Source organism: Setaria italica, chromosome IX (genome assembly GCF_000263155.2).
Source record: "Setaria italica strain Yugu1 chromosome IX, Setaria_italica_v2.0, whole genome shotgun sequence".
NCBI lineage: Eukaryota > Viridiplantae > Streptophyta > Magnoliopsida > Poales > Poaceae > Setaria > Setaria italica.
This window is the reverse complement of record NC_028458.1, coordinates 13,437,251-13,449,223: the sequence shown is the minus strand read 5'-3', so window position 1 is coordinate 13,449,223 and position 11,973 is coordinate 13,437,251. Positions and strand designations below refer to the sequence as shown.

Below are 11,973 nucleotides of genomic sequence, written 5' to 3'. Positions count from 1 at the left end.
AAGAGCGGACCCACAACCAACTAGTATACTCCCGGTCCACAGCTACCCGGCACTCTCATAGTTGATCTGCTCACAGCAGATCCGGCTACCACTGAGGCGACCATGGTAACTACACGAGAGGTCGGCTAGAGCCTGTCCGTGAAGAGGAGGTGGAGCAACCTACCAACTCACCAGCCAACAACGACAACCACGACAACCGCCTTGGTGGCAGGAGAGGCGATGGCGAGAACCGCGGCAGACAAGGTTGGCAACGTGACCTCCGTGAAGAGCTATGCGACCGCCATGACTTCCACGCTGACCTCAACAACCAAGAGCGGGTAAGAGGTCAACCTCCGCCGCCACGCCGAGTACGACCGCGACTATGACGCTCCTGGACATGACCGCAACGCAGAATGGGAGGACCGCCGATGCCAAGAAGATGAGATGCATCGTCGCGCCGACTACGACTGCATGTACAGCGCCCCTGAAGACGCCTACGTCCCACCCAGGCGCAACAACGATGGACGCTCCAGGGCACCACCTGTCATGTACAACCTCGAGGATGACGACGACACGGCGATCGACAGTTTCGCCACCTTCACTCCCCGCCTCAGGGCCGTTGGATGGCCTGCCTCATTCAAGCCAGCCATTAATGAAAAGTACGACGGTCGCTCTGACCCTACCATACGGCTCAAGATGTACAACACCGCGGTGAAAGCTGCCAACGGCACCAACGACCAGATAGCCGCCTACTTCTCAGTGGTGATGGGTCCCGCCCTTCTCCTCTGGCTAGAAAACCTCCCACTGAGCAGCATCGATAGCTGGTGTCAGCTCGCTAGAGCTTTCACCCAAAACTATCGGGATACCTACAGCCGACCGGGTAACACGGAGAATCTTGGGCAAGTCCGCCAGCGGAAGAATGAAACTCTTCGAGAGTACATGAACCACTTCTTTGAGAACCGCAATAGGCTGGTCAGCGTCGAGGATCGCAACATCATCTGGTAGTTTCGCTTCGGCCTGTCGAACCACAAAATGTTCCGCAAGCTGTATGAGGCTACCCCCAAGACGGTCGGACAGATGATGCAGCTCGTCAACATTCAGGCTGACACAATGGAGGCGGCGCAAGTACAGCTCCAGGGCGGCAAGCATCACCAGAATTACGTCCACGAAGTGCCGACCTACGAGGAACACCAAGCACGACCGGAGTCTTCCTAACTTCGAAAAAGGGCCCCCCGAGGTCCTGACTACTACAGCCGACCCCACCAGGCCGACCACCTTCCTCCGGGAAGAGTTTGACGACACCCTGAACGCTCCGTGCACCTTACACAAGGATGCACATCACAATCTTCGGGACTGCACAATCCTCAAGAAAGAGCTCGGCCCTCAAGTGGAGTGCAAGCAACCCTGCCGCAACAACTACCGCAGAGACGACAATCATCACGACTACCACCCCCGAGATGACCGTAAATACCGTAGCGACCGTCGATGCGACGACCACTACCGCGACGACCGCGACCACCACCGTGATGATCGTGTTGTCTGTGACTGCTACCACAATGACTATGATGACCGCGACAACCGTGATGATCACCATAGAGAGGAGCGTCACGACCAGCCAAACCCGGACGCCCACCGGGCTAGCGCTGACCAGAACGGGGAGTTCCAGCAACCGAACCGTGAAATTAGTATCATTGTGGATGAGCCCAAGGCGTTCTGCAATAATCTCAAACACAAGCTGCACCAGCGAGAGGTGCACTTTGTCTCCATACGGCCAGTCTACTATCTGCACTGGTCAGAAATGACCATAACCTTCTCCATGGAATATCACTGGGTACACATTCCAGATCCCGGGTCCTACCCGTTGGTGGTCTGCCCGACCATAGACTGTGCTCTCCTCCCCAAAGTGCTGATTGTCGGCGGCAACGGGCTCAACAACATCTTCACCAAAATCCTGAACCGCATGGACTTCAATTTCGAGCGGCTCCAGCCCTGTGAAGACCCCTTCTACGGCATCGTGCCCGACAAAGGATCCTATCCTATTGGCTCACTCGTTTTGCCAGTCACCTTTGGCATGCCCGACAACAACCATACTAAGCACCTCACCTTCGAGGTGGCCAACTTCAAGACTTCCTACTGTGCCATCTTTGGCAGGCCCATGCTGGCGAGGTTCATGGCGATTCCGCATCACACCTACCTCATCCTCAAGATGCTGCCCCCCCCCCAAACGGTGTCCTCTCCGTCTACGGTGATGTTGAGACGTCATACGAGTGCGATATGAAGGCGGTGCAGCTCACTGAAGCTCTGGAGTACTCAGCCAAGACTACCACCATGCTCGTCAAGGCCCAGAAGATGGACCAAACCCAGCTCACAATCCTAGAGACAGAGTGGACACCCATAGCGCTGCAGCCCGACCTGAAGGTCAAGAAGATCTGCCTTGGCCTGGAAGACCCGACCAAGATGGTCCTCATAGGGTCTGACCCCTCCGCCAAATAGGAACTCACGCTCACCAGTTTCCTCCGGGAAAACTCGAACATATTCACATGGAAGCCATCCCGTATGCCTGGTGTCCCATGGGAGCTGGCTGAGCACTCCTTGGACTTGAGCAAGATAGCAAGACCAGTTAAGCAAAAGTTTCGCCGTTTCACCCAAGATCACAAGGAGTCCATTAGGGTAGAACTCAATAAGCTCTTGGCTGCCAGATTCATCCATGAATGTAAGCCCCAAACTGGTTAGCAAATCCAATCCTTGTAAAAAGAAAACCGGTGAATGGAGAATGTGTATCGACTACACCAACCTCAACAAGCACTGCCCTATGAACCTCTTCCCTCTTCCGCGCATCGACCAAGTCATAGACTCTATGGCTGGGAGCACCCTGGTGTGCTTCCTCGACTGTTACTTGGGCTATCATAAAATCGTCCTCAATCCTGCCGACCAAGACAAGATGACGTTCATAACGCCCTTCAGCATCTACTGCTACTGCCTATGACCTTTGGGTTAAAAAACACCGACGCCACCTACCAGAAGACAATCCAGGGTTGCCTCGTGACACAGCTACACAAGAACGTCGAGGCCTACGTCAATGATGTGATTGTCAAGACTAAGGATGAGGAGAGCTTCATAGCCAATCTCGTTGAAACCTTCAACAAACACCGGGCCTACTGTGTGTCTTCGGTGTCCTATCTGGAAAGCTCCTGGGCTTCATGGTCAGTCGCGTGGCATCGAAGCCAATCCCGCCAAGGTTGACGCAATCAAAAACATGAAGCTTCTTACATGATGGCAGCCCTTAGCCGCTTCATCAGCAAACTCGGGGAAAAGGGTCTGCCCTTCTTCAAACTAGTCAAAAAGGCGGACAAGTTTGAGTGGGATGATGAGGCTAGCAAGGCACTTGAAGAACTCAAAGCCTTCCTTACCACTCCCCCATCATGATGGCCTCGGTTAACCAAGAAACGCTACATCTCTACATCTCTGCAACGATGCACGTTGTCAGCACTGTGCTAGCTGTGGAACGCGAAGAGCCCGGCCATGCACACATGGTGCAATGACTGGTGTACTATGTTAGCGAGGTCCTCAGTGACTCCAAGGTTCGTTACACATAGGTTCAGAAATTGCTCTACGCAGTTCTGATCTCGTGTCGCAAGCCATGCCATTATTTCCAGGCGCACAAGATCCGGTAGTATCCTCATACCCAATCGGCAAAATCTGGCACAACAGGGATGTTAACGGCCGAGTTGTTAGGTGGTATGTAGAGCTTAGCAACTTCGACCTTGATTTCTGCCAATGTCATGCGATCAAGTCACAGATCCTAGCCAACTTCGTGGCCGAGTGGACAGAGATCCAGAAGCTGCCCTCCCTGGAGAGGCCGAAACATTGGACAATGTACTTTGACGACACCATCAACCTCGAAGGAGCCGGCACAAGGGTCCTCGTCATACCTCCCAAAGGCGAGCAGCTCAAGTACGTCCTCCAAATCCACTACAAGGCCACAAAACAACGGTGCTGAATACGAGGCTCTCATCCACGGCCTCCGCATCGCCATCTCCATGGTCATCATCCAGCAGGTCAATAAGAACTAGGACTACACCAAGGAGACCATGGATGCTTACTGCATGGAAATCCACAAACTTGAGGTCTACTTCGATGGTCTCGAGTTCCACCATGTTCCTAGGGAATGTCGCCGCCGACATCCTTTCCAAGCTTGGCTCCAAGCGTGCACAAGTCTCGATCAGCGTCTTTATACAAGATCTCCGGAAACCTTCCATCAAGATACTGGACCCGAACCAGGTCAATGACAGTGCTGAGGCTCCGGCCGACGACCCATCTCCCACTGATGTCATGATGATTGAGACAGAAGAAGACTGGTGCACTACATTCATAGCCTTGATCACTGACCAGATGGCACTAGAGGAAAAAAATAGAACACGAAAAACTAGCTCGACGCAGTACAAACTACTTCGTCATCGGAAAGGAACTCTACAAAAAGGTCGCATTCACAGGCATCTGGATGAAGTGCATTTTGTGCAACGAGGGCATTGACCTTCTTCACGAGATCCACTCGGGAACATGCGGGAACCATGCTACTTCAGGAACTTTTGTTGGCAAGACGTTTCGCTCTAGCTTCTATTGGCCAACAACGGTAGCTGATGCAAAGGAGCTCATCCAAAGGTGCAAAGGGTGTTAGTTCTTCTCCAAGCAACAACACCTATCAGCTTAAGCCCTGTGCACCATCCCACCATCCTGGCCCTTCGCATGCTAGGGGCTGGATATGGTCGGACCTTTCAAAACTGCTCCGGGCGGCTACACCCATATCTTCATAGTAGTTGACAAACTCACCAAATGGATCGAGGTCAAGGCTGTCACCAGCATCAAGTCAGCTAAAGCTGCCTAGTTCATGGAGGAGATTACACACCGCTTTGGAGTGCCAAACAGGATCATCACGGACCTTGGCAAGCAGTTCATAGGCTCTGAGTTCTGGGATTTTTGCTAGGACAACCTCATCGATGTGTACCACTCCTCAATAGCGCACCCGTGCTGCAACGGACAGGTTGAACATATGAATAGGATAGTCCTCCAGTTCCTCAAGTCTCGCATCTTTGACAACGCGCCCAAGTACGCCACCAAGTGGCTATGCGAGCTACCCCATGTCATCTGGGGCCAACGAACCTAGAAAAGCCAGGCTACCGGCTACACCCCTTTCTTCATGGTGTACAGCTCAGAGGCCGTCCTGCCATTCGACGTAGCCTTTGGCGCCCCACGCATCCAATACTACGATGAAGGAGAAGCAGAAACAAGTCGATGGGTTGACATTGGTAGCCTCGAGGAGCACCGAGTGGCAGCCCTCATCCAGCATGCACGCCACAAGCAGCAGATACGGCGCTACCATGATTGGAATGTCAAAGAATGCTCGTTCAACATCGGCGATTTGGTGCTTCACCGAATCCAGTCCACCAAGGACATGCAGAAGCTAGCCACCCCCTGGGAGGGCCCCTTCACTGTCAAAAAGTCATCCAGTCAGGCACTTATCGACTCCAATGGGCGGACGGCTCATGCGTCCCCAATCCATGGAACATCGAGCACCTGCGGCGCTTCTACCCTTAAGGCCTAAAAGCTATGTATTCTACTTTCCCCTTTTAACTGAATAAATAAAACCTCCGAGGTTCTTTGCGTACCTACGACCTTCCCGTTACTTTGCCCGAGCTGTTCCTGACGCTTGGGGGCTGTCCGACCTGTTCGACAGACCGCTCACTCTCAAGCTCAGGGGTTTCCCTCATGTGCTGACCTCTAGGTCTCGCATCTTTCTCCTTCCCCTTTCAAGGCAATATGACTAACTTGTGTGGTCAGCGTTCTAGCTCACGGGAGGCCCAGCTGCACGCGGTGTCTACAACGAAGGTCGCGGGCCCAATAGTCATGGGCGCGGGTGAGGCTGCGGGATGCACGGCTGGTGCTGGGATGACGAATCCGGCTCCACCTGAACCATTCCTAGCATCCCTGCAACTGGATCTAGCTAGCGTGGTGCATGGCGCAGTCGTGGCTAGAGGTGGCATGTGGAGGCTGCACAACAACGGGGCAAGCTGTGCGCAGCCGACGTACGGCATGGAGGAGACACATCGGCAAAGCTAGCAGTTAGCGCGAGGAGTGGCCATGGTGATGCCATAGCAGCTACATGCATGAAGGCACGACGACAATGAAACGGCGTGCGCAAGGCAAGGCGGGTGGTGGTCATGTGCAGAGGAAGCCTGCAGGAGGTTGTCCAACGATGCTGAAGAGGATCTACATCGGTGGCGGGTTGGCGTTCCTGTCAACGCCGTTGGTGAAGCTGGGCTGTGCGGAAGCACCAGCGAAATCCTAGCTGGTTATACCGGCTACGATGATGGCGCCACCCTCAGGTGCCGGTCTCCTCCTTGGAGGCATTATCTTTGTGTTTCCCGCAACCCTTCTCTAACCGATATCTGATAGATCCCACCAAGGAGATGGGCCATAGTCTTTGGAAGCTTTTGGTCTGCCCATGTGATTTTGCCAGGATTCAGATGGCGGCAAGGCGAAGGTGGAGTTCATGGAGCGGCTCAGTAGCTCTATGTCACCCCAGGTGGCAAAGCTAGTGCTGATCTTTGGCGTGGAGTCTAGCGACGGAAGTGGTGAGTCCCCCGTTCGCTTTAAGGTGATGTGTCCAAGGAGGTGTGAGGCGGTGGATGTGCTGAGGCCCCACGTTTGAGTTAGCCTTGGAGGGTCCAGGATCCAGTGTGGTGCTTTGGTCGTTTGGTGTGTTCGGTGCTGCAGCGACATTTTGGCAATAGGTCCTGCATGGCAGTGGCCTTTTCGGCGTGGTGCGGTGTGCCCTTCTTTTGACTTTTGCTGACGTGGGGTCATGATTGGGAGATCGACGATTGCGTGGGCGTGACCTGAGGACTACAACGGCATGGCGTCATGGTGGAGGAGGCGTGGTGGCTTACACGGCTTGCGGCGGAGTGCGGCGGCTAACACTGCATGGCGGTGGCTGGTTCGGCGTGGGACATCGTCGGGGACGACGACGTTTGTGGTGAAGATGACTTATTAGCATAATCTCCAGGGTTTGGTGGTGCAGCGTGATGCGGAGTGTTGTTTGTGGTGTCGTGCAGCATCGGTTGAGGCCCCAATCCAACTCGCTATCTGTTGTTAGTTGTTGTTCGCGAGTGGTTGACGTGGTAGTTTTTTCTTTGTATTGCTCAATCTAAGTTTACTTCTACTTTTTAATATAATCGGTAGCTATCCTACCCGACCCTGTTCGTTTCAAAAAAAGACACGCGCGTGTCGTATCTACAAAGGAGTAGGTACCAGCTTGCACCTATGGGTCTCAACATATCAGACTTGAGATGGATGCAGGGGGGCAGATGTTAGTTTTCTCTGCGTGTGCATGCCGGGTCCCGAAATATAAAGATAGGTCGTTGTATATTGTTTATTAATCAATGTTTTTTCGAACGTGCTAGGGCCCGGACATCCGATAATTCTTTTTATCGGACGCTCCGTCGCAACATTGAAAAATAACTATCGAAACATCAAAAATCAACACTTGCAACAACGAGGATTGCAACACATTTACGTGCATGAAACATCTCGAACCGTTTCATGCAACATTCAAATTAGACACATTGCAACAACAAAAAAAGCATCTCTTACAAAATTGCAACAACGAAAAAAGAAGAGGTCGAAACAAAGAAAATAACTATATGCAACATCGTGAACAAGTTGGTGCAACACCCGATTGCTAGCAAGTCGGACTGTTGCAAACATATGCAAATCAAAAGTCAACTGTTGCAACATCCAAAAATCTTTACTGCAACACCAGGAGGTACCTATTGCAACATGGCCATTTGGAAGAGAACTATCTTTGGATCTACAAACAGCTTGAACGTCGTGACGGCCTTCCGGCTGGAGCTGGAGATGCCGCCCACAACCGCCTCGAGGTTGGCTTCGAATGTCAGGAGCAGGCCGACGACGCTGTCGCTGGAATCGAGGCCCGGGACATCATTAATTCCAAGGGTCTTCTTATGGCTGACGGCGAGCAGGGCCCCATCCACGAGAAGGTGAGCACGCTGAGGAAGCCCGCCCTGGTGAACTTGGACGCCTGACAGCGCTGCGATTGTTCTCATCGGCCATCTCATGCACGTCGTTCAGCAGAGGCTCCTCGGCAATAGAGCCACCTTCCTCCCTCCCGCCTAAGAGCACGGCGCATAGCAGAACCACAGCCGCGACCACCGAGACGGCGTCGAGCGCCCACGAGTGCACGGGCACGGGGCGCCCGTCGAGGCTCGTCGTGACATGGGCGGCGGCGGTGAGCACGGAGAGCAGCAGGAAGAGCGCCCACCGCCTGAGATCGAACTGGAGGTACTCGGCCAGCAGCAGCCACGCCACCAGCACCCTGGGCCCGCTGCCGCCACCGCGCTGCATTGTTGAGGGGACCGGCGCCCCCGCTGCCATCCCAACAGCCCCGTTGTTGGCCGAGGCCATGGGAGGAGGAGGCGATCGAGCACGAGAGAGAGGTGGAGCCTCGAAGAGAGAGAGGCGTGTGAGATGGTGGGAGTCTGAATGGTGGTGAAGAAGATAAGGATTGAGAGATACTTGGACGAGAATAGGCCACGTAACCGTCCGGGAGAGCTGCGTGTCCGGACGCCCACTCCACAACATTACCGATGTTTTTTTTCTTTGTTGATATTGAGATTCTTGTTGTGACCTCGCCAATCGCCAATATCAAGATATATCGTCTTAGTTGTTTTAAAAATGTCCATAGAGCTAGATGTACATTTTTGCCTATATGTAAATGTCTGCATTACATATACGCAAATCTTACGCTTAATTTCACCCTTACGCTTTGGATCGTCACTGGCTGGTTGCTCAACTACTCTCCTGCGGGCGCCACCCATGCACGCCTAACATCCCTTTTTGGTGTCACATCAGAATTTCTCAATGCAATTATTGTTCTTCATTTATATATCAACCAGATAATTAAACATTGGCGAATATAGAGAATGACGCAAACAACAAACTCGCATAGAAAGATACATGCATCTTCACGCGTGATCGCGCACGCCCCGCGCGTGCGTCACAACACCCGCACGGGTGCGTACGCCCCGCGCTCTCACTTGGTGGCGGCGTCGGCATCAGCGGGCTTGTCGCCGCCCACCTCCCCCTTCTTCTCCTCGTCGGCACCGGCGGGCTTGTCGCCGCCCTCCTCCTTCTTCTCTTCCTTCTCCTCCTCGTCGGCGAACGCGGAGGCGGGGAACGATCGGCCGATCCCGACGTTGGACTTGAAGTAGATCTTGTCGCGCTTCTCGCCGTCGAGGCTCATCTCGACGATGGGCACCCAGAGCAGGACCTGCTTGCTGCGCACCCCCGTCATGCGCTTCATCCGGCCCTCCTCCACGTACGCGGTGACCTCGGCGTCGTAGCGCACCCGGGTGCCCGTGCCCCGGAAGTAGTGCTCGTAGGGCGCCTTCTGCCGCATCCACACGAACCCGGTCTCCTTCACCCACCCGCACTCCTCCAGCCCCCGCAGCGGCATCACCCCGCCCGGGAACCCCAGCGCCTTGAGCATCTCCTTGGAGTGCGCGAAGCACGCCTCCGCGCCTGTGATGACCTCCGCGCCCTCGCGCTGCTTGTTGGCCGCGGCGGTGCCGGCCGCCGCCCCGGTCGCCGTCGTCGTCGACACGGTCAGGGACGAAGCCATCTGGTCGAGCTAGCGAGCTGATGCTGCTGATAGCTTTATGTTCTGTGTTGGATCGTCGGAATGTGTTTTGCGTGGTGCGAAGTGAGGGTTGCAGGAGGGGTGTTTTTATAGGAGGAGACGGCGGCAATGCAAGTGCAGGAGTGAAGAGGTTGGTTGGCCGTTGAGCTACTGGTCAATGGAGTTAGCTGTCCATGGAGGCGGTTTTTGGTTAGCTCACCAAGCGCAAGCAGCCAGGAAGACGTTTGGCGCCGAATGGGTGCACCTAGAGGCCTAACACATGGAAGTGTCCTGCAGTTTGACATGCTCACCGGATACGATGGTCTCTCCAACGCAAGAGCTGTGCGTGCACCCGTTGCCGTTTCCCTTTCGACTTCAATGCGGCGCGCGCGCGCGGCATTAGCTGGAACACCACGATCACACGATTTGGGACACATGCAAGATTCAGCTTGGAAAAGCTAGCATCCTTAAGAACTGACGTGTGACCAGTAGCTGCCCCCAACCACATCGCTATTGCTAGCCAGCATCCAACCTTTCATGATTGAAGGAGCCAAACTCCACTTATGAACCTGACAGTTTTTACATACTCACAAGAAAAAAACTCCTCTTCCCTAAAATCCACGACTACTGCAGAAATAAATAAGTCTTGGTATGTGGCTGCTGGATAAAATAGAGGGAATGAACCGTGGAATTCCGCAGAACATCTGGCCCCTGAAGAAATGGAAGAATTAATGGATAACCTGCTTCTGCTACTCGAAGGGGTGAACTTGAATGGGGAACAATATCATATATTAAAAAAAGTACGTCCCAGATTTCTCTATCATCCATGTCAATGTAAAGGTACATGTCGTTCAATAGGGGTTACAAAGCCGCATGAGGAAGTTGTGGAAAACAAGAGGATGCCCATGAAGCTGAAATCCTTTATGTGGCTTGCCTTTCAAAACAGGTTGCAGACGGAAACTGCTTTGAAGAAGAAAGCACTGAAAGAGTGAAAGGGGGATTATAGATGTTCTCTATGCGGCTAACCTAATGGCGTGAATCATATCTTTTTAACTGTAACATTAAAGAAGCGTTAGGCTGGGACAGGACGCCCTAGTATGCAAGATTTCCTTGAGGCCTAGCTAGATCCCGTTGAGGTGTGACAGATATAACTTCAATTTCGACCATGTGTGCTGAGTCACGTGGGCTTCCAGAAATAAATTCGATTGGGAGGGTTTTGAACTTTTGATTTGATCACCAACTAAGATCATGTCCAAAATATTTGCTTTGCTTGCAGAAACGGTGCATGCGGTTGAAGGCCGGAGATCAACACCACATGGATGAGCTGAGGACGGAGATCAAAACCAGAGCTTGGGTGGAGGAGTTCATAAGTCCCCGAGGCGCAGCTCTCCGATGAACGATCTTTTGTAGTGTCCTCTTGTCCATTTTCTGTTGTTCTTCCGGGTTTGGTAGCCTTGTTTTGTTCACCAGGTTTCCTTTGAGTCTAGGCTGCACCGTCGTTGTGTGTATGTTGCTCTGCTGTTGTGATCAGGGCTGGGCATCGGGTAAAATCGACAGTTGGGTTCAGTTGATTCAGTGTGCAAAAATCAGAAGCCGGTCGGTGTGAATCAGAATAAAAAAAGTCGAGCATTTTGGTATTCGGTTTTCACCGAGTTCCACCGAATCACTCTTTGATACTCTCTCTCTCTCGGACTTCTTGTGCTGCACGAAATCGAACAAATCAGCATAGATGATTGCCGGTGCTGTCGGAGGCTTCCTGGCCGATGCCAACGAGGCAATGATCTATGGCTAGGGGCGTTTGGATACCAGGAGCTAAATTTTAGCCCTGTCACATCGGATGTTCGGATACTTATTAGAAGGACTAAACATAAGCTAATTACAAAACTAATTGCAGAACCCCTATGCTAAATCGCGAGACGAATCTATTAACCCTAATTAATTCATCATTAGCGAATGGTTACTGTAGCACCACATTGTCAAATCATGGACTAATTAGGCTTAATAGATTCGTCTCGCGATTTAGCCTAGAGGTTGTGTAATTAGTTTTGTAATTAGTCTAGGTTTAATACTCCTAATTAGTGTCCAAACATTCGACGTGACGGGGGCTAAAATTTAGCCCCCTCCTCCCAAACACCCCAAAGCCGCACGCCTTGCGCTGCTGACGTAAGATGGATAGGATTGTCACTAGGGTCAAAAAAACTGTACACCTCCTGTTCCGGTATTCCCACCGCTTGCCTCCAGCAAAAAAAGCTCAGTGCGGTGAAAACAAGTTACCGCATGCTGCGACGACAAGGGGGCCG

General features: G+C 52.8%; 1 protein-coding gene across 1 annotated transcript; it reads right to left on the bottom strand.

Annotated features, from left to right (window-relative positions):
* Positions 1-8,909: 8,909 nt before the first annotated feature.
* LOC101758500 lies at positions 8,910-9,773 on the bottom strand. Its single transcript, XM_004982542.3, has one exon. It carries the CDS (start codon positions 9,674-9,676, stop codon positions 9,089-9,091), a length of 588 nt encoding a protein of 195 aa, XP_004982599.1. The 5' UTR covers positions 9,677-9,773; the 3' UTR covers positions 8,910-9,088.
* Between the last annotated feature and the right edge of the window lie 2,200 nt (positions 9,774-11,973).

What these genes read in the sequence shown, in the direction of transcription:
- LOC101758500 (XM_004982542.3), bottom strand. Translation starts at nt 9,676, where the DNA reads ATGGCTTCGTCCCTGACCGTGTCGACGACGACGGCGACCGGGGCGGCG.